The 23,808-nt window shown below is 37.3% G+C and overlaps 1 protein-coding gene and 1 pseudogene across 4 annotated transcripts in view; one reads left to right on the forward strand and one right to left on the reverse strand.

Moving 5' to 3' along the window:
• Positions 1-4,371, reverse strand: part of LOC104590319 (S-adenosyl-L-methionine-dependent methyltransferases superfamily protein) — a 48,301-nt gene extending 43,930 nt beyond the window's left edge. For 3 of the 4 annotated variants that reach the window (XM_088896785.1, XM_088896783.1, XM_088896784.1), the window contains exon 1: positions 3,906-4,370. In XM_088896785.1, the coding sequence (XP_088752911.1) occupies positions 3,906-4,310 (405 nt within the window). In that variant the 5' untranslated portion in view covers positions 4,311-4,370. Of the gene's footprint in view, positions 1-3,905 lie in introns of all 4 variants that reach the window. The other variant, XM_088896782.1, reaches the window with a different exon arrangement.
• A 9,843-nt stretch (positions 4,372-14,214) lies between these two features.
• On the forward strand, positions 14,215-20,516 carry LOC148803277 (protein GRAVITROPIC IN THE LIGHT 1 pseudogene; annotated as a pseudogene).
• The last annotated feature ends 3,292 nt before the right edge of the window (positions 20,517-23,808 follow it).

Consider the following 23,808-nt stretch of genomic DNA (forward strand, 5'->3'; position numbering starts at 1 on the left):
TAATGGAATTTATGGGTGCTCTATGTAAGGCACTTGGGCCACAAAGCCTGTATATTCCTTGTACACATCCACTTTTTTTTTCTTTTAATAATCTTCTATTTTAGGTTCATTTACTTAGACACCCCCTATAGTTTCACGTATTTACTAAAACCTATCCTCTAGTTTGCATATTATTAAAACATCCATATAGTGTGCAACCCCTTAACTTATTTGACCTTCTATAAGGAACTATTTATATTTCATATAGAAATGGTCAAATGACCTTTTAAAACAAGTGGAAATGTGAAAGGGCATGGGTTCAGGGTTTCTTATTTCAAAAATACCCCTAGTAGTTCTCACATCAACATTTTAGAAACAAAACCCTTGGTCTGAAGAACTTGGAGTACACGTGTGTTAAGTCCTTGAGTTTGTTGGATTGGGAACAGGTTATTAAGATACTCCCAGACACAGCTTAAAAAAATAATAATAAAGAAGAAAAAGGGCTTTCTTATAAGCCCAGTCAGTCCTATTGGTGGGCTGAAACATTTTAATAAAGAAAGGGGCCTGTAGTCTAGTTTAATGAACAACAGGCCTCAAGTTAATTGGGCTTGTTTGTAATGCAATAAGCATTTAATGGGCCTGCAGTAAAGCCCATTTAATGGAACAACAAGCCCTAAAAAAATAAATCCACATTAATTAATTAATTGTGAGGTGTCCCATTTATTTATAAGGGGATGCCACTTGTCCTATTCTAACAAGAAGGCTATTTTTCCTCATTTAACCACTTGAAGTGGGGGAACACATGTCACCCTAGGGGAGAGAGTTATTTTGCCTCCTCTAACCACTTTAAATGGGTGGACACATGTCACCCTAGGAAAAAGGATTTATTTTCCCTCCTTTAACCACTTGAAGTGGGGGGACACATGTCATCCTAGGGGAGAGAGTTTTCTTCTCCCTCCTTTACCCACTTTAAGTGGGGGGGACACTTGTCACCTTAGGAAGGAAGAGTTTTATTTTCCCTCCTTAACCCATTTTTAAGTGGGGTGGCACTTCGCACTCTAAGAAGAGAGGAGTGGGAAGTTACTTAACCACCTCCCTCCTCTATATAAACCCCCCTCCTACAAGGAGAAGGGGTTAATGCCTCTTTGTTGGCTAATTCTATTCAGCTGATAGAATTTACAGCAATAAGAGACAAACCAAAGGAGGAAGAAGAAAAGATTGTGGTGTGGAAGAAAAGGGAGAAGAGGAGAAAGAAGAATGTAGGGGTTGCAGTATTCCTCCTCCACCTCTTCATTATGATACTCCTACAACTTCCTTTATTAGACTTATGTCTTTCCTTCTACTCCTTTCACACACTTTCCTTCTTTGTTGTTATTATTTCCTTTTTTTCTTCTCCTTGTCTCATTTTAATCATATGTGAGGGAGACAACCATCTACAGCCTTATTCATGAAACTTGATTGGTTATGGTTCCTCACAACCTATTAACCTATTATGAGGGGGAAAACCATCTACAACCTTGTTCATGAAACTTGGTTGATTATGATTCCTCACACCATGATAAATGCACATAATTACAATTTAAAGACCATTTGCAGCCTTATTGATGAAACATGACTATTTATGATACCTATTTACTTGTTATGTATAAAACGTTTATTTATTTATTTGTTAGTTTTCTCTCAAACAAAGAGGGAATATATACCAGAATTTTCAAGGAAAATTCTGTACAAAAATGATACTTAGTTTAGTCTATTCGTTTGTACTTCTGAATCAGAATCAAAAGGTTTTCTCTGCCCCTAGCAGAGATGTAATTAAGGGAATATTTATGTGATTTCCTAAATGGGGCTTACCCAAATAACAAAAAAAAACCCAATTATTAGTCTAATTGGGTGAATTATGTTATGTGAGAAATTATACTAAAAAATTCCACTAACAATGTGATATGAGAATTTGCTAGGGGTATTTTTGGAATAAAAAAATCCTGAACCCATGCCTTTTTCACATTTTCCACTCCTTTTATGAGACCATCAGCCATCTAACCATTACCAGATGGAAATCCAATCATTTTTTATAGAAAGTCAATTCAGTAAAGCAGTTGCAAACTATAGGGAGCGATTTAGTTATATGCAAACTGTAGGGTATGTTTCAGTAAATACGTAAAACTACAAGGGGTGTCTTTTTTATCAGCAACACAAAAACTGAATTTTATTAAGGATAACAAACAACAGAATACAACAAAAAGTGAGAAAAGGCAAACCCTTTACAGAATCAACCCCCCAACTGAATTACAAGTGCCCAAAACAACTGCTGTCTCTGAACACCCCTGCTTAGCAAGACTGTCTGCAAGCCATTAGCTGATCTTCTTATCCATCTAATTTGAACATTCATATCTTCTGAAAGCCATTTAAAGTGCTGGAACTCATTTCTCAACTGCCAAGTCACCCCTACACCTTTTTTCAGCCAACCCACTACAATCTTCAAGCCACCTTCACAGTGTTTTAAAAGTACAATGTGCAAAAAAAAACGCAAGGGGCAATTTGCACCCAAGGGGAGTACAACCCCCTATTTGCTAATGTTGTTGATTCATTCATTTTAATAAAATATCTTCTTAAAAGGCAATTAAAATTATAAAATAATTTTTTTGTGTAATGATTAAGAATTTGAGATCCTAACATGGACTTGTTTGGGCTTGCCTCAAGGGGGCTTGGCCAGGGTCCTAGGGGCGGAGCCCCTAGCCCAGCCGCTAGGTTCAAAAAAGAACAAAAAGCACAAAAAATAAAATAAAAAAAAAAAGAAACACGCATGGGCTGAAGCGCAAGGCGCACCAGGAGCACACCTTTTGAAAGTGTTGACCTTGGGGCCTCGGCAAGGCACATACCTTAAAATGCACCTCACTTGAGCGCCTTAGGCGTGCCTTTTAAATCAATGCACCTTCAATGATCAGCCTACCAACTCCCATTTCCTTAGCTTTCTCAATCCCAAAGAGTGTTGCTAGGAAATCTGCTCCTGCTGAATCACCTGCTCAATTGGGCCTGACAACAAGGCACAAATAGCACCACCCTCATCTCTAAGTATTCCAAAAAATTCCTGAGGGACCTAGGCTATCCACACCGCTACCATATTCAGTTTCAACCATCCTTCTCCTGGAGGTGGCCAAACCTCTAATATTTTTTGTTTCCTGGAGGAAGAGTTAGCTATAGCCAACCAACTCCTAAAAAAGTTCACCTTGAAATCCGAGAAGAGTTTCAAGGTCTTAACCCAATGAAGTGAGCAATTCTAAGGGCAATGGTCTCTATTCACCGTCTCCTCTCCTTTCTCCCCAAAGATTCTAGTATTTCTTTTTTCCGAACCCGTCCAGACCACTGTTGTTCATGTACATCTCCATAGGATCCTACTCCTCCTCAACACAGTAGGGCTAAACAAAGCCAGAATATTGATCCCAAAAACATAGCCATTGTTACAATACAGCCCAGAAAAGTTCACTACTGGACACTAGAGGCCCTTGCACTTCTCACCAAGTTGAGACAGCCATTGGCATCCCTTTTCCGGATACTCCATCTATAGCTTGCATAAATTTCGAATAGACAAAAAAAAACCTAAGAAGTAGCATTAATATTTTCTTAAAGAACTTCTTATACAAGCCTAATTCAATAACAGATTTTATCTGGTCATGCAATTGCAACTCATTACGCAGCTTGGACCCAAGAACCTGGACAAATGAGCAACAGCACCTTAGCTGCACTCAAACTCACAATTGGACTCCGAATTCCAAAGAGGAACCAATAAGTCTGTACCCAAATTGACCTTACCCTTACAGACCACGCTAAGGTTCTTCACCACCCAAAAACTAAAAGAGATAAAATGAAATGGCAAACAAATAAAGGGAAACCAGAAAATAGCTGGATTGTATGGTTTGCAAAGGAACCTGCATCTGGGTCATGTCCGTGACGCGCCACCGCATATCGGGCCGAGACCGAACATTACGACGCAACATGTCGGAGATGACAACTTTCGAGAAATCAATGTTGGTGATGCCACGGAACCCGGCATCATATAAGTGTTCCGAAAGCCGAGAGTTGCCACACCCGGGAACCAATATCTGCAGCGAAGATGCTGCAGTCGCCGCCGATGGAGTTCCGGCAACATCTTGTGTTTGGGCGTCGAAGCTGGAGAGCTCCGAAATGAGAGGATACCGGAGACATGGCCACTCGGCGTACCACTCGAAGGAGTCATCACTCCCTCTGATACTGAAGAATTTGTCCCAGTTCTCTTTGCTCGTGAAGTCTCCTAGAGTGTTGAGTAACTCATCTGCTCCGTGCTTCCTTTCCATCTCTCCCTTCTCCCTTCTGGTTCTTCCCCCTTGTCCCAAGGGTTTTGAAAGGGTTTTAAACTTTTAATCGTTGGATTAAATCATTTAACTTCGATTAATACAAAGTGGCGTTGCGTCATACAAACGTCCGAAATCCGGTTCGCGTGTAAAGAGGGACCAGCGGAGTGCCTATGCGAAATGGAATGGAGTTTTTTTTTAATACACAAAATGGAATGGAATTGTAATATTGTTATTGGCTATATCAAAAAAGACATTCACATCGTAAAATTCATATAAAGGTTTAAAAAAATATCATTTAAATATTATTTTAACAAAACATCTCATTTAAAAGAATATGATTATGTGTTGTACTCGTTCAACTTCATCCAGGCAACTAGTTTTGTTTTACCCCAAACTCGGTCTCTAGTCAAAAATCGTTGAATCAGTCAATGACCCGTTGACCCAGGTTGTCAACTTGATCAACGATTTTAGGCAATTTTTTATTTTTTAATTACTTTTACTTTTTTATTTTTTTATTTTTGTTGTCAGAACGGGTCATCCGTTCTAAAACCGATGACCATAACAGTTCCATTTTCTGGGTTGTTTTTTCTATGCTAATTAATAATTAGACGAAATAACTTTGTAGTTATAGTCATGGGAATGGTGGATATTGCAAGAGATTTCAAAACCTTAAAAGATAAATCCAAAATGATCTTAAACACATAAAAAAAATAGTGGTAAAGCCACCAAACTAGAAAAAACCAATGAAAAAAATCAAAAAATTGAGTTCAAATTTCCGCTTTGAGACGGAGCTAAACATAAGGGAATAAATAAAATGATGGTAAACCCCCATTTTGGAGGATCTTGAAGAAGAAGACCAAATGCAAAAAAAAAAACAAAACAAAACAAAACAAAAGAAGAAAATGAAAAAAAAAAGAAAAATAAAAGAACATACCACACATACTCGAATAAAGACAACAGTAGAAGAAACCTTTGAATAGTGAAAATCCAAAAGCATAAAAAACCATGGTTTTTGAACCTCCATGGACCCAAATGGACGGATATTTTGGCCTAGGAACCATCCAGGCAACCGGTTCCGTTTTACCCCAATCTCAATCCCGCGACAAAAACCGTTGAACCGATCTACGACCCATTGACCCGGGTGGTTGAACTATCGACCTATTGACCTGTTCAATGGTTTTCTACCATTTTTTATTGGGAACCGTCCAGGCAACTGGTTCCATTTTATCCCAATCCCGATCCCTGGCAAAAAACCGTTGAGTCGGTCAATGAACCATTGACCCGAGCGGTCAAACCATCAACCTGTTGACCCATTCAATCATTTTTGGCCATTATTTATTTATTTTTTATTTTTTTTTGTCAGAACATGCCGTTCATTCGAACCAGGTGGTTGAACTGTTGACCCCAAAACCGGTGGCCAAAAAAGTTCCGTTTTCGAGTCGTATGAGTCACAGACTCGAATGACATAACATGTATGATATTGCTTAATTGACTTCACACACTCAATTTTTTCCTATAATTTTTGTTGTTAAAATGGGTCGTTCGTCCGAACCATACGGTTGAACAACCATTTTGTTTAATTGGAAACCGTCTAGGCAACCGGTTTCATTTTACCCCAATTCCGGTCCCTGTCAAAAAACCATTGAATTGGTTAATGACCCATTGAACCAAGCAGTCGAACCATTGACCCGTTCGAGCCGGATGGTTGAACCGTCGACAAAAAAAAACGGTGGCCAAAACAGTTTCCTTTTCGAGTCATATGAGTCACACACTCGAATGACATAACACGTATGGTACTGCTTAATAGACCTCACACACAATTTTTTCTTGTAATTTTTGTTGTCAAAATGGGTCCTCCGTTCGAACCGAACATTCGAACTATCAACCCAAAACCGGTGGCCAGAACAGTTCCATAATTTTTTACTTGTAATTTTTGTTGTCAAAATAAGCCATTCTTTTAAACCAAACGGTTGAACCGTCGACTCGAAACTAGAGGCATATATTAAATTCATATTATATATATTTAATATATATATATATATTAAACGGGTGGCAAAATTTAATATATATATAAGATAAGATAAGATATATAAGAGATGAATTTAGGAATGGCAACAGGGCGAGGATCATATTCCCCGTCCCCGACCCCGATTATGAAATTAACCCTATCCCTATCCCTGATTCTCACCGGGGATAAAATTTGTCCTCCATCCCCGGTCCCTGACGGGGATGGGTTCCTCGCAGGGACCTGAATCCCCATAATTTTTTCAGATAATAGTATTTATTTAAAAAATAAATTTACTTAAAATAAATAAAAATTTTACATTATAAATATTTTTTTAAATATATTTATATATATAATATAAATAATATATATACATAATCAGGGTCGGGGTGGGGACCTCAAACTCCATCCCCGACCCCGACCCCGATCGGGGATTCCTATTAATCCCCGTCCCCACCTTGCCAAAACAATCCCCATCGGGTCAGGGAAGTCAAGTCTTGGTCGGGGAAAACTGCCATCCCTACAATTCATGAATCAAATTCAGTATGACTACAACATCTAAACTCTAAAGAATGTTAAGCAGTAGGCAAGAAGAGATCAATTAGATCATCTGAAGGCCCCGTTTAGGAAGAGCACAAATACAAATATGTTCATTGTAAATATAAATGTACTTTTTTTTTGTATTCGGCACTATGCACCATTAATAACTTCCCCTAACCCATTTTCTCCAAAGTAATGGTTGTGGTTGATTCCACGAGGCTAGAACAAACCAGTTAACACAACAACAAATCAGCCCTCAGTTGGTTCATCTAGTTGTACTTGTATTTGCATAGAAGTATTTTAAATCTTCTAGATAGGATATGTTCCTCACATAGAAAGCACCTCACAGGCAAATTGCCCATGTATCGGGAATATCTCCTGTACTTATGTGTTATTATTTATGGGAGATGTTTTCAATACACGGGTTGATGTGCTCGTGAGGTTGGTATAAGATGCACTATGTGAGGAGCAAATCCCAATTCTCCTAAACCAAGCAGCAAGCAGGGAGTTCACATCGTCTGCATCGTGGTTGCAGAAAAAACTCTACAACCACCAATGCAAATTTAACATGTCATTGGTTCGTAACAGAGGTGTGGAAGGCTGAAAGTAACAACCATTTTTTAATTTATTGTTTTTACTATATTTTGAAAATCCCGCCAGTCTTTTTTCAGTGCTTCCTCTCTCTACCCCCTCTTTATTTCTCTCACCCTCCCTCTTGCCCAAGAGTTCACATCGTCTACTCAGCACTCCCTTCTCTCGCCCTCCCTATTCTACAATGACCATCAATGATGGTTGCGCCACCAGACATCGATCGTCGATGACGGTTACTTTCTCTCTCTCTTTCTCCCCCCCCCCCCCCCCCACAATTTTCTTGTTTCTTCTTCCCTCCTCTCACAATCGGCAACCCAACACTCTGTCCGGGCCACCGCTGCAATCATTTATGCTGCTATGGATATGAGAAAAAGGAATTATTCCCTTCTTTTACCTTCCTTTGTTATGTTCCACCTATTAACAAATGTTCAACCCCAGCCCACCCAATTTATAGTTCTACTTTGTTCCTTTATTCATGAAATTTGCTTTTCTAATTTTTTGGATCTCTAAATGTAAAGTTATTGTCCAGGTACCTAAATGTTGCAACCTTTGAAAAATGGCTATACTGTTGGAATCATGTTTTGAAGTTTCGGATATACACACATTTTGAAGTTCCTATCTATACTGTTGGAATCATGTTTTCAAATTTATAGGTCAAAGTACCAAAAAAATTAAAAAAAAAAATCAAAATCTGTTATTCTTTTAGAATTGGTTTGTATATTACAGGTTCTTCAACGTCTTGACATAATCGTCAAGGTTGTGAATTGACCAAGGACAACCCAAAGGAGATATTTAATAATCTTTCACTCCCATGTGTATTGACCACAATCCCATGGCTGCATGGATGCACAAACCAATCATGATGCTTCAATATATATTGAGATCCCTTTCCATAGATATTAATACATTGCTTTATACTCTGTACACCAAAATTAGGTACAAATTAAAAGGTAATGGAAACTTTAGAAAAAAACAAATCAAAGATTATTGTTTCCCTTGAATTCAACTACCTCTATAAAGGATTCAACAAAAATGAATTTACAGTTGAAATTAGAGGAATATATAACATGTCATAAGTATGAAACTAAAGAAAGAATAAGATGGGTGCACTCAACCATCATTCAACCCAAACCCCAGCATGAAGCAACCCTCCCAAACCCCATATTTCAACCAACTTCTTTTACTGGAATTCTTTTAAAAATCATAGAGAAATATTATTGGTATGAGTGAAATGAGAAGGAAAAAGGGTTTGATGTAACACATTAGTGGAAAGACGATTGGGATGAACATTGAACAACTAAAATCAGGTATGCATATAGTGAAGTAAAAAAAAAAAAAAAGATATTGTTCAGGTATAATGGTTCAATATAGAGAAGTAAAAACTGTTAGAAAAAAGCAAAAAATCTTGATCCCTTAATTATTGTAGCAAATAACTAACATTAGAAACAATAGACATTAGCTAGGGTTTTATGGTTCAAAATCATTAAAGGTTAACATTTTAAGATGTTGTTCGTGCTTTGTCCGATGCCCGGTGGTTGCAGTAGCGTCGGGGACTGCAACGGTGGCCTGAACGTGGTGTTGGGTTGTTGATTCGGAGGAAGAGAGAAGAAGAGGAAACAAGAAAACTAGGGGAGAGAGAGAGAGAGAGAGGAGTAACCGTCATCGTGGTCAGTGTCCGGTGGTGCAACCGTCGCTGGTGGTAGGTGTGGAACAGGAAGGGCGAGAGAAAGGAGTGCTGAGCAGACGATGTGAACTCTTGAGTAGGAGGAAGGGCAGGAGAAAGAAAGAGGGGGCAGAAAGGAAGCACTAAAAAAAGACTAGCGGGTTTTTTAAAACATAGTAAAGATAATAAAATAAAAAATGGTCATTAGTTTCAGCCTTCCACACCTCCTTTACTAACCAATGACGTGTCAAATTTTCATTGGTGGTTGCTGAGTTTTTTCTGCAACTAAGATGCAGACGATGTGAACTCGCAAGTAGGATGCCAAAAAGACATGGTATGGTAAGAGTTTTGACCAATTAAATGAAATCAGATACATAGTCCTTGCAACCATGCATTGGAAATATCTCCTCATGGAAATAAACATACGAGTAAGTAGATGTTCCCAAGTACAGCTTCAAAAGACTAAGGATGGTGTGTGGATGCTCTTGTGAGGACCAAATCTGATTTTGGTCAAACCACCCTCATGAATGGCAAATCGGATTTCCTATTAACCTAATTTATTTTGAAAGCACTATTAACCAAATTGAACTACTCCATTTGTCCATACCCATGTTACAAGAGATTTAACTTTTTTCAATAATCCAACACTTTAACTTGAGTTACATGTTATTTTTCCAAGGGTCATTTACTAAAACACACCTTGTAGTTTCATGGATTTACTCAAATCTACCCTATAGTTTTTATCTTACTATAACCTCCCTTATATTTTGCAACCTATTTACTTTATCGATCTTTCATTAAGAATTATTTGTTTTTCCATCTAAAAATGATAACATGATCACTGAAACTAAGTAGAAAATGTTCAAGGAAACATGCCTTATAGTTTCACGGATTTACTTAAACTTACCCTATAGTTTTTATTCTACTAAAACCCCTCTTATAGTTTGCAACCTATTTACTTAATTGATCTTTTATTAATAATTATTTGTTTTTCCATCTAAAAAATGTTAACATGATTACCAAAACTAAGTAGAAAATGTTCAAAGGCATGGACCCATGGTTGTTTATTCCAAAAGTACTCATGAACTGAGTGAAAAATGTTCAAGGGTATGAATTCATGGTTGTTTATTCCAAAAGTACTCATAACATTTTTTTTTTTGTATAGAAAACAAATTGACCAAAGCACAACCATGTCTTAGTTTGGGCAAAAAATGGTATTTTATTTTTTACTTTCTTTTGATTAAATTTATTTGAATGGATGCTAGGGATAAAACTGCCACTTTCCACATTTATCTAATGGAAGGTCGATTAAGTAAGTTGCTTGCAAACAATAGTGGATGTTTTAGTAAAACACAAACTGTAAAGACAGATTTTAGTAAATCCATAAAACTATAAAGGGGTGTTTTAGTAAATGACCCTTTTCCAAAACAAAATATCTAATTTTTATCCCTATTTTCAATCACCCACAAAACACACATTCCCACCCATTCTCTCCTCTCTGCTAAAAACCCAAATGTGCTAAAAGTACCTTGCTTTTAGTCAACATTCATATCGTTGATCACAAAAAAGTTATCTAGTTTTCTTATTTGTGGATTGTAGACAAGCTTCTTTAAGATTAAAGAAAAAATGGAGCTCTTTGATTTTCTCATAGACTTTAAAAAATCCTCTTCAATATTAAAAAAATACTATTCTTCATTAGGTAACTCTTCATGTTTTAGAATTGTACAACCAACTTTTTAAATACGAAATGATATAATGCAAGCAAAAAATTCCTAGATTCATAGAGATGTAGAACATCATACAAGTTATCATGCTTGCATATCCATAATTTGAGTTTTCAACAATTATTCCAATAATTACATATCTGATTTGACCTATGGATGAATATGCAAGGATGTATTTCATGCTTGTTTAAGTAATAGCAACGAGATTCTCCAATATCATGGTAAGAATAGCTAAGATTTGGAGAAGAATATGACATTCATTTGATGAGAAATAAAAAAGAATATTGAAAATTTGAGTGATCAAAGCTATAACATCTATTTTCGAAAACAGAAAGAAAAGCAATGACTAGATTGGGAGAGTGAGAGATGAAAAGAAGATTCCTAACTTATTTCTCACATTTAAAACCATGCATGGGACTTTTATCTTGCATGGCTCTAAGTGATTAAAATTTGATAAATATTATTGTTTGATGCATTAATTTATGTACCATGGATCTATATTTAATAGTATATTAAAAAGTAATATTTTACCAAGAAACGAGATAAATTCATCTTTTAAAATAGTACAATTGAATTATAAAAAGAATCATAATCAAATTGTGCTAAAACGTCTGTAACCTATAGAGGTTTTCCCATAATACTAGATTTTCACATCATATATTATAACCTAAATTCTATTTAATAATATATATCTTGTACCAAAAAACAACTAATCAATAGCAGCACCAAACAATTAAATATATGATACGGGTATCAAACCAAATAAATAAGGGATAAGTAGACCGCAGTCCACCTCAGAAATCTGAAATTATAGCCCCCTCCTAGTCTACTAGTAGCCCCCCTATAAATCGCATCCTGGCCGTGGATTTGGCATGTACCCATGCTCAGGATTCATCCCACCTGTACGGTGGGGCTTAGATTTCTAGGGTGGACTAAACAATAAAAACCCCAGTAAATAAAGATTGAAATAATATTTTTATCATTAAATTATATTATTACATAGAAATAATGTTCTCATTGTCTAAGAATATCAAAAGGCTCCTAAATTTTCCAAATTCTCAATCTTTTAGTCCTAACAAAGTTCTTTTATAAATATATTACTTAGTTGAAAACTCTATTCTTCATCCATCCAAAATCATTTATTTTCTAAAAATAATAGAACAATGGTTGACATAGTAGCCCTAAATCAATAACTTCATACTTGATATCACTACCATTTAAGCTATATATTTTTTAATCAAATATCTCGTTAAATGCACTTTATTGCTGGTTGAGATATAAAATATGGTAGGAATCACTAAATAGCAGTCCGCATTCTGTGAGAATTCACATTTGCGCCCCACAAGGGTGCACCCCACAATGTCTCACAATGCATCCCTACCGTGTATTGGGAACATCTCCCAATGGTACTACCAGACCCAATGATGTCATCATCGGGAGATGTTCCCAATACAGGGCGGGGATGTGTTGTGGGACGTTGTGGGGTGCCCCCTCATGGGGTGCAGATCTGAACTCGTTTTGTGCATCCATGGGTGCACTGGACGTGTGAACCCGCCAATCGTCTTCTACCACGTCATCCATCCAAACGTTAACGGTCAAATGCACATTAACATGGGTTCGGTAGTTCAACCGAGGGAGATGTTGGGTCGATGGTGGAACTTGTTCAAAAACCGAAAGGCCGACCACCTGGGTCGAAGAACAAACCCAGCCATGTTTGGAGGGACTGTCATAGGAGGTCACTGTTTCATCTTCCTCTGCGAAATCGTCTCCATTTACTATCTCACTTGCAAGAGGTCATGGGTAGGTGTTTGGAGGGATTGTTGTAGGGTCACTCATCATTTGGAGCATTGTAGTTCTAGTTGTACCATCTTTTATTAACCCTACTTTCCACTGTTTTCCTGGTGAAGACAAAGAAAGAAAGGACGTTAAAGCTGGTAGCATGGTGGGTGGAAGCGATTCTTGCACAAGTAGCATGTCCATGTCTATTTATAGTGTTGTAGCTCCAAATCCTTTGAATTGTCAGATCCCCCCTGAAGTCCTGTCGTGGCCTTCCACCTCATCTCAAGATTTCCTCAGTTTTTGTTTGAATCTATGATTGCAGTTATTTCTATTCTCTCTTTCAGAAATTATTCCCTCTTAGTTGTTGGTTTGGTCATGTCAGTGTTGCAACCACCTTCCATCCCTCTTTTTTCTATTGTTTTCCTTCCAGGTATTCACAGTTCTCATTGCTATTTATTGTGGGTTTCCAAGTGTTCCTTGTCTTTTCTCTTTGTCTTTCAATTAGCACACTCATAAGGATTTCAGGGTCTTCTTTGCTTAAAAACTCAGCCTCATGACATTGGTTTGAAAGATGAAAGATGAATCAAGATTATGATACAATGTGACTGCATCAAGTCAAGAGTGAAGAGTACTAAGCATGTAATTAACACATAGTCTACAACTTAAACAAATCATATACATGGTTGAGGTCTCTTTCGCAGAATAACTTCTTTTTGCAAAGAAGTGCTCTATCTCTTTTTCTCTTATTTCTTTTGAAATTTTCTTTAATTGAAGGGATCGTGATGAAAATTTAGAGAGAGGGAGAGATTTTCATTGTGGGTTTTCATGATAGTGAATAATGAAGGAAATTTTCCATCAAGATGAAAACTTCCTTGCCACCAGAGCTATCCTTGTCGTTGCTAATGGAGGGAGGGTTTGGTGGAAGGAGGAAAACTTCTAGGGGAAAAATCTCGCAATATGAGGTTTGGGGGACTTTTGATGCACCCATAGGTCATGTTGTGGCTGGTTCGTGCCCGATTGAACCTCCCCTGTAGTTTAGCTTTAGCAAAAACCTCCCTTTTATTAAAAAAAACAACAAAAACCTCCCTTTTATTAAAAAAACAACAACAACAAAAACCTCCCTTCCATCAATGACCAAGATAGAAAACGTTAAACCGATGATAATTTTTTTAAATACCTATTTTACCTCTGTATAAGTTATTGTATACTTATTTTTACTAAAATACCCTTTGCCCTCTTTACTGAGAGTGAAACTATGTTCCTCCGATTGCCTGAAAATGACAAGGTCGATCGACTTCCTGTAATGGTGGTTTTCTGTTTTTACAGGAAAAAGAAGGTCGACTAGAGGAAACCCAAAATGGAAATCAAAGATCAACAACTTCTACATTCAATTCCCTTTTACAGAAAGTCGACGGACAACCCATCCAGATTCTCGTTACGATCTAAGCACAAGCTAAGTTACAGAATAGCATATATATACTATCGGATCTTATTGTTATTAACTGAAAATGAATAAAATTATTTTTATATTTTATGCATCTTCTTTTTGCTTAATTTTCTTTTCACTGAAATGAAGAGATCAAACTCAAAAGGAAACTTGAAATGGCCACTAGGGTCTCCAATTTCTCCCATCTAATTCAATGAGTAACAACTTCTTGCTTGTTGTATCCACTCTCAAGAAGGCGTGATACAAGAGAAAACTTGGAAGATCGAACCAAATATGAAGATGCCAAGGTTGAACAGTTCGGCGAAGAGTACAAGGATGAAGAAGAGGGATACAAGGTTTGGGAAGAGAAGAAAAAGCTGGTGAGCGTGGAGAAGGTGAGGGAAACGGTGGTGTTAATGGGGGAGGTATTTGAAGCTGTGTCGGTGGTGAAGAGGGCACATGTTGGCTTGCAGGAGGTGCATTGTGAACAAACTTGGATTAAAACCAAGCCAAATAAGAAAGGTTGAAGATGAGAAGAAACTTCATTCTCATTCGTTGAATATTTCTGCTGTACAAATCCTTATATACAGAAAACAGTTGTAACTAACCTGCCAGCTCATGCAACAGCTCATGCAGGGAATAATTCTAGAATATGGATAGCTCATTAGCTAAAAACTAACTCTCTAACTAACTATGAGCTATGCTAGGCAAAGATAAGGTACATCATATACAATATACATATCATAACATCCCGCTCTCAAGTTGGTACTTGGTGAAAATCAACCAAGCCCAACTTGGATAGCAAATAAGAAAATTGTGGACTGGAGAGGCCTTTAGTAAAGATGTCAGCCACCTGGTGCTTTGTTGAAACATGTTGAAAACTGATAAAACCCTTCTTGAAGTTATCTCGAACTAAGTGACAGTCAATATCGAGATGTTTGGTGCGTTCGTGGAAGACAGGGTTTGCTGCAATATGCATGGCAGCTTGGTTATCACACCAGAGAGTGATTGGCAGTTGAAGAGAAATACGAAAATCAACAAGAATGTATGAAATCCAAAGCAATTCGCAGATAGTGGAGGCCAATCTGCGATACTCTGCCTCTGCTGATGATCAAGATACCATGGTTTGCTTCTTTGTTTTCCACGATATTAAGGCAGAACCTAGATAGATGCAGTATCCAGTAAGTGATCTTCTGCTTTGTGGACAAGAAGCCCAATCTGAATCTGAATATGCTTCCACAACAAGAGTGTTATTTGCTGGATAAAAAATACCTATTGATGGACATCCCTTTAAGTATCGAATAAGATGAATGGCAGCATCCCAGTGAGGTTGACATGGAGAATTAATGTGTTGACCGAGTTGTTGTACATCAAAGGTGATGTCTGGCCTACTGAGGCTTAAATAAAGTAGTCGACCAACTAGTCTTCAATACTTGTCAGGTTCAGCAAGTGGTGTCCCTTTATCAGCAAATAATTTTTGGCCTTTAGGAAATGGAGTGGAAGTTGGCTTTGCCCTAAGTAATTCTGCATCGGTTATGATATCCAAAATATTTTTTCGTTGACAGATGTAAGTGCCAGTATTTCCTGTTTCAATTTCAAGTCCAAGGAAATACTTGGCATGTCCCAAGTCCTTTATGGTAAGAGCAGCATCTAGGAAACTTTTGACACCAAGAATTTTATCTTCACATGTTCCAGTAATAAGGACATCGTCCACATAAACAATGAGTGCCAGGAAATAAGAATCAGTAAATAGAATAAACAAACAGTGATCAAAGGTTGATTGAACAAAACCATACCGTTTCAAATGAGCACAAAACTCTGAATTCCACTGTCTTGATGCCTGTTTTAACCCGTATAGAGATCTTTTAAGCTTACAAACCTTCCCATTTGCAGCTTTAGAATATCCTTGAGGAGGCACCATATATACTTCTTCATCAAGATGCCCATGTAGGAATGCGTTGTTAATATCCAACTGATGAATTAGCCAATTCTTTATTGTAGCAATAGGAAGAAAAATTCTAGCAGTAACCAGTTTAGCTACTGGTGAAAAATAGTCAAAATAGTCAATCCCTTCCACTTGATCATATCCCTTTGCAACTAGCCTAGCTTTAAACCTCTCAACACTTCCATCAGCATTCAATTTAGTTTTGTAAACCCATTTGGATCCTATAGTCTTCTTTCCTGTTGGTAGTTCTGTTATTTCCCAAGTTTGATTTTGCTCAAGAGCTTGCAATTCCCTATTCATTGCCTTAACCCAATCTGCATTTATACTAGCTTCCCTATATGATATTGGCTCTTGGATGCTAGACACATTAGCTAAAAAGGATAAATATGCAGTGTTGAAACAAGAAGATTTAATAAAAGGAAAAGTTGGAGGTGAAAATTGGGCACGGTCGTGTGATTTCTGAGACCTTTGAAACTGATCAAAAATTATGGCAGTAGGCAATGTGTTAGCAGTAGCCATATTTGTTACAAAGTCATTGAGCCAAATTGGTTTCTGTTTAGGCCTAGTGCTACGCCTAGGAACCAAGGTTGATTGGGTAGGGCTTTGATCTGGTGCAATAGGAGAAGGTGGAATTGGCTCAATGTCATTTTGTTCTTGATTTTTAGGAGTGATATCATTTAGTTGAATTTCTGGTTTTGTGGGTTGATCAAGCTGAGGAATATTAAGTATATCTTCTGTTTCTGTCACAATTGGAATGGGTAATGCATCTGTGTGTTCTAAAGACTTGCTAAAAGGGAATACAGATTCATGAAAGACAATGTCCCTAGTAACATAGACTTTATGTGATTCAACATCATATGCTTGAAAAGCCTTTTGACCTTGACTGTAGCCAATAAAAATACATTTGAAACTCCTTGTTTCAAACTTATCGTTATGAGGAGAAGTATTTTCTACATAACACAAACATCCAAACACTCTTAAGTGTTTATAATCCGGTTTCTTGTTATGTAAAATCTGAAAAGGTGTTTTCCATCCTAAAATAGAACTAGGAAGTCTATTTATGATGTATGTAGCCATTAAAATTGAATGGCCCCAAAATTTCTAGGGCAAATTTGATTGAAACATCAAAGAGCGTGCCACTTGAAGTAAATGTTTGTGCTTTCTTTCTATTATCCCATTCTGTTGGGGTGTATATGCACAACTCTTTTGATGCAAAATCCCATTATCAAGTAAAACCTTTTGAAATTCTTTGTTGACAAATTCTGTGCCATTGTCTGTCCTTACAGACTTTATTCTTTTCTCAAATTGAGTGGTAACCATAGTATGAAAATTAATAAAAACAGTGAGTGTGTGCATTTTATTTGGCAGTAAATAGGTCCATATTGCCCTGCTGAAATCATCTACAATCGTTAGCACATACTGTGCACCAGATAAGGAAGGTTGTCTGTAAGGTCCCCATAAATCCAAGTGTATTAAATCAAAAGGTGTTGATGTGTGAATACTGCTAAGATTAAAAGGAAGTCTATGTTGCTTTGATTTGTAGCAAATATCACACATAGGTAAATGATGATTCATGATTTTTTTACACTAATCTAGATGTTTTAAAGCAACAAATGATGCATGCCCAAGCCTTTTGTGCCAAAGAGATAAAGGTAAACAAGATGATGTATTAGCAAATAAAGAACCAGAATTGTCAAATACATCATGTTTAGGAATCTTAGTTTCAGTCTGCAAAACAGAAATTGCCTTTGGTTTACAATGATCTTCAAAATGATTAAAACAAAACTTGTCTAGAATATATAGGTTTCCTACTAGTTTGCCTACAATCAGAATCTTCTCAGTCCATTGGTCCTGCAATATACACTGGTTAAGCTTAAAGATGAATTTGATATTTGCTGATTTAGCAAGCTTGTTAACAGAAAGCAAGTTGAACTTGAAGGTTGGAATATGTAAAACTTCTTTTAAGTTCAATATGGAATTCAAAGGCACATTTCCAATATGTTTAACAAATTGAATGGTTCCATCTGGTAAGTAAACATGTATGATTTGTTTTACTGGTTAGGGGTTTTCAATCAAATTGATATTAGTGCACATGTGGTTTGAAGCACTTGTGTCTATAATCTAGGTTCCAAATTTCAATAGTAAATTAGCATTAAAAGCAGAAGCCAAGGCAAATTCATAAGAAAAAGTGTTACCTGCAAAATCATTGAGATGAGCAAAATTGACACATACTCCACTTTTTGTTGTCATTTTGCCATTCAGTAATTTCATTAGTTCTTGTTGTACCAGATTAGCAATAGAAATCTGTTTGTCTGATTTTTCATCCTCACTGTCATCCTCAATATCCAGTGGAGTATCCACCATGTTAGCCACATTTCTACCTGACCCTTTCCCTCCTTTCAAATCCTTATACCAATCCGGATAGTCATGTAATTTAAAACAAGTCTCCTTAACATGACCATTCACGTTACAGTGACTGCAATGCTTATTGGCCTTGTCTACTCTTTTATTGTTCCCTCTCCCATTGCCCTCTTCTTTCTTAACAGATTTCATCCCTTCTTTCTTGTAGAATTGAGTTTTAGCCAATAAAGCATTTTATTCAATATTGTCATTATAAGAACCATGAACTTCTCTTTGTTTTTCAACACGTAAGACCATTGAATAAGCTTTGTTACTTACTAGAAGGAAGTGGATCCATAACTAAAATCTGATTTCTGATATTATCATAGGTATCGTTTAAACCCATTAAGAATTGCATCAGTTTATTAAAATCATTAATATCAGAAACAGATCTTGCAGCTCCACAGGTGCATCTAGGAAAGGGCATAAGGCATGCTAATTCATCCCATATCTTATGTAACTTAGTATAATATTTCACGATAGACATAGTACCTTGAGAGATTGTGTTGATTTCCCTTTGAATCTGATAATGGGCCATTTGATTCTCCAAATCTCTCTTCGATTATTTCCCAAAGTTCCTTTGCTATTGTGGTGTATAAGAAGGCTTCAACAATTTATTTAGAGATGGAATTAAGTATCCATGAAGTCACCATGCAGTTCACTCTGTTCCACTAAGCTAATTCTGGTGCTCCTTCTTCAGGTTTAGCACATTTCCCTGTTATAAAACCGAATTTAAGCTTTGCACCCAATGCTATCTTCATCGACCTGTTCCATGCAAGATAATTATTTCCATTTAACAAAGCAGTTACCAGGACCATTCCTGGATGATCCAAACTCTGCAACACAAGTGGATCTCCATTGTTGCCATATAAGAGCTCCCTTGTAGCTCTAGTAGTAGTATTTGTGACCCAAGCCGCAAGAGTAAGAGTAATTTCTTGCTCCTCTTCCATCGTTCTTTACCACCAGTAAGTAAAAAAAAAAGAAATCAATATTAGATCGAGCACTTTGATACCATGAACAAACTTGGATTAAAACCAAGCCAAATAAGAAAGGTTGAAGATGAGAAGAAACTTCATTCTCATTCATCGAATATTTCTGCTGTACAAATCCTTATATACAGAAAACTATTGTAACTAACCTGCCAGCTCATGCAGGGAATAATTCTAGAATATGGACAGCTCATTAGCTAAAAACTAACTCTCTAACTAACTATGAGCTCTACTAGGCTAAGATAAGGTACATCATATACAATATACATATCAAAACACATTGTTCTTGGGATTCGGAGAAGATGAGTGCTGCCGACGTTGCGGTGGTGACAGAGTTGAGGCAACTGGTCTATCTGAAAGACAAGTTCTGGAGGAGGTTTATAGCAGCCGGAAAAGGATAATCACTGGGGTTGGTCTCGCTGAGGGATGCGGTGGTGTCGTACGAGGCGGCAATAGGGGAGCTTAAGAAAGAGGTGAAAGCGAAAGAGGTGGGGTTGGTCTCGACTCTCGATGACTGACACACATCCGCTAGCAACCCATTATCCAGTTGCGACAACGCTTGCACCGGAACTGTTCAAAAAAATGATGAATCAGGTCAAAGAAACCAGTAAGTCTTTCATAGCTCTGCTTCTCTCTCGCTAATGCGATCTGCTCACTGGGACATCACCACTGTCGTGCGATCCATTGAAGCCACCACCATTCCCAATGCCATCGAAGACTATACCAGCGCTATTGTTGGAGCTCCACACCCAGTACGCACTGGAGTCTTATATGTGCAGGAAAATCTTCCATGGATTCGACAACGAGACATTCTACATGGATGGCAACCTTTCCTTGCTTCTCAACCCCGACCAATTCCGACGAGACTGCTTCTCCCAGTTTCGAGATATGAAAGCCATGGACCCTGCTGAGCCTACTTGCCAGTTCAGCAAGTTTTGCTCTAAGAAGTACCTCTTTATTGTTCACCCCAATTATGGCTGGAATCCACCCGAGAACCAATTTCTATGGAGAGTTATTAAGCCTAACGAAGGCGGTTTGGCTATTGCACTTGCTGGCTCTCGCACTCAAGCCAGCACATTGTCATTTTCAAGCAACCGCAGGAACATAGTTTTACAATCAATACAGAGGGCAAAGGGTATTTTAGTAAAAATAGGTATAAAATAACTCATATAGGGCTAAAATAGGTATTTAAAAAAAATTATCATCATTTTAACGTTTTCTATCTTGGTCATTAACGGAAGGGAGGCTTTTAATGATTTTTTTGAAAATAGAAGGGAGGTTTTTGCTAAAGTTAAACTATAGGGGAGGTTTTTGTATTTTACCCTTTATTTTATAAATATTGTCCAGTGAGATTAAAAAAAATTATCAAACATTTGAAAAATAAAAATGTAAAGTTTTACTTAGTTATGCAACATGGGCATCTTTATCTTCTCTAATTATCCATCTACCAAATCATTCAAGCTTTGTTATTTTTGTAAAGATTAGCTTTCCTTTGGTTCTTTTCTTTTCCCTTTAATTGATAACAAAGAACATTTATTAGAAAGGAAAATACAAAACCTAAAGACCATTATATAGAGAGTATCTCTACTAAGGAAGATACTCATTAAGGAACTAATTTAATTTTCACTCTTAACATTTTAACTAGATAAATATGAATGTGGATTACTTCTTTTTAGTAATAATAATAGTAGGAGACCCTGCTATAAATAGAAATAATGATAATATTGGTTACTTGAATTGTTTATTTAATAGATTTTGTTAGAAAAAATAAAATAAGTTGTCTTATTTAAAATTAAGATATTGAAATTTTTAAAAATAAAATCCCAACAACCTCTCTCTCTCTTGTAATATTGGGGCCCTATTAGGTCCCTCACCTGGTCCTACACAACTCTCTCTCTCTCTCCCCCCTAACACCAGCCCAATCAAGCCCTGCACAACCTCCTTTCTCTCACCTCTCCTTTCTCCCCCCAACTATGACATTAGGTCCCACACAACTTGTTTCTCTCACTCTCTCTCTCTCTCTCTCTCTCTCTCTCTCTCTCCACTTAGCCCAGGGGTGGCAACGGTTTGTTTAATTGAATTGTGGGCCAAATTTCCAAACTAAACTGGAAGTACAAGTTTTTGGAAAACCAGTGTTGAAACCGACTATTAATTGATTGATCGGTTCGGTTAACTGTTGGTTTGGTTCATCGAGTTTTTGGTTTTATAAAATATATTATAAATATATATATGCATATATTCATTTGTAAAATTTATATATATACTGGTTCGTTCGGTTAATTCGTAGTTTTTTATATTGGTGATCCGAAACCAAACCAATAGTTTCGGTTTTTTTGAAAATAGCAAACGAAAACCAAATTAATTGATTCAATACCCTCGTTTTGATTCGGTTTTCTTGATCACCCCTACTCAGCTCCACCAGGTTTCACATAATCCCCTCTCTCCACCCCAATTCTATCAGAGTCCCACACAACCTCTCCCTCTCATGACATTGAGCCCCACAAGGTCTAGCATAACTCCTCTCTCTCTCTCTCTCTCTCTCTCTCTCTCTCTCTCTTTCTCCCTTCTTATCCATGTTTCGCCCAACTAGAATGGACCTTTGGCATTAAAGTCTAAACTAGCGGAGGGCCCCTTCGAACATTGCTATTTGCTATATTAAAAAAGATTATGGTTTTTTAATAAGAAATTTGCAATTATAAGTACCCAAGTATTGAAACTCATATAAAGACTTAAAAGAGATCATCATGTGCTCATTTTTTAAATATTGTTTTATCAAAGCATCTCATATAAAAGAATATGATCATACATTGATAGTTCTAAGTTATACTCCATAGTTGTCCTTTGTTTCACATTGAGAACTCCTGGTTGACCCGGACAGTAGGACCGTTCAGCCCGAGAACTGTCTAGGCAACTGGTTCCGTTTTACCCCAAACCTGGTCCCTGGCAAAAAACCGTTGAATCAGTCAACGACCCATTGACCCAGGCGGTCAACCTGTTCAACAGTTTTGGCCATTTTTTATTTTTTAATTTTTGTTGTCAAAACAGGCCATCCATTTGAACCGGATGGTCAAACTATCGACCTGGAAATCGGTGGCCAGAACGGTTCCATTTTTGGGTCATTTTTTCTAGATGTCAATAATTAGACGAAATAACTTTGTAGTCATAGTCATGGGAAGGGTGGACATTGCAAAGGATTCCAAAACCTTAAAAGATAAAATCCAAAGTGACCTTAAACACAGAAAAAAGGCAGTAAATCAACCAAACTGGAAAAACCAAGGAAAAAAATAAAAAAAAAATACGGAGAAAAACATATATGCAATCAAAGAAAGAGACAAAGCATATCGTCTTGTAAGAAAATAAAAAAAAATTGCACAAGAAAACCCAAAGAAAAAACAAAAGGGAAGAAATAAAATTGTGGTAAACCCTAGACCGTTTTAGAGGATCTTGAAGAAGAAGAAAACCAAGCACAAAAAAAAAAAATAAAAGCAGAAAATGAAAAAAAATGGAACATACTACATACGCTCAAATAAAGCCAACAGTATAAGAAACCTTTGAATAGTGAAAATCCAAAAGCACAAAAAACCATGGTTTTCAAACCGCCATTGACCCGAATGGATGGACATTTTGGCCTGAGAATTGTCCAGGCAACCAGTTCCGTTTTACCCCAATCCTAGTCCTTGGCCAAAAACCGTTGAATCGATCAATGACCCATTGACCCGGGCGATCAAACTGTCGACCCATTGACCTGTTCAATGGTTTTTTACCATTTTTTTTATTTTTTAATAGGGAACCATCCAGGCAACCGATTCCATTTTATCCCAATCCTGGTCCTTGGCCAAAAACCATTGAATCGGTCAATGACCCATTGACCTGGGCAGTCGAACGGTCGACCCATTGATCCTATCAATGGTTTTTGGCCGTTTTTTTGTTGTTAGAATGGGCTGCTTGTTTGAATCAGACAGTTGAACTGTCAACCCGAAAATTGGTGGCCAGAACGGTTATGTTTTCGGGTTGTATGAGTCACGCGCTCGAATGACATAACACGTATGATACTGCTTAATGGACCTCACACACTCAATTTTTTGCCTGTAATTTTTGTTGTCAGAATGGGCCGTCTATTTTAACTTGACGGTAGAACCACCATTTTTTATTTTTTTAATTGGGAATCGTTTAGGGAATCGGTTCCATTTTACCCCCAATCCCGATCGTTGGCGAAAAACCGTTGAATCGGTCAACGACCCATTGACTCGAGTAGTCGAACTGCCGAGCCGTTCAATGGTTTTTTGCCATTTATTTATTTTTTAAATTGTTGTTGTCAGATTGGGTCGTCCGTTCGTTTGAACCAGACAATCAAACCGTCGACCCAAAAAGCGATGGCCAGAACAGTTCCATTTTTTGGGCCGTATGAGTCACGTACTCGAATGTTCGTTGGCGAA

The sequence above is a fragment of the Nelumbo nucifera genome, chromosome 1 (genome assembly GCF_055504915.1).
Source record: "Nelumbo nucifera cultivar China Antique chromosome 1, China Antique-T2T, whole genome shotgun sequence".
Taxonomy (NCBI): Eukaryota; Viridiplantae; Streptophyta; class Magnoliopsida; order Proteales; family Nelumbonaceae; genus Nelumbo; species Nelumbo nucifera.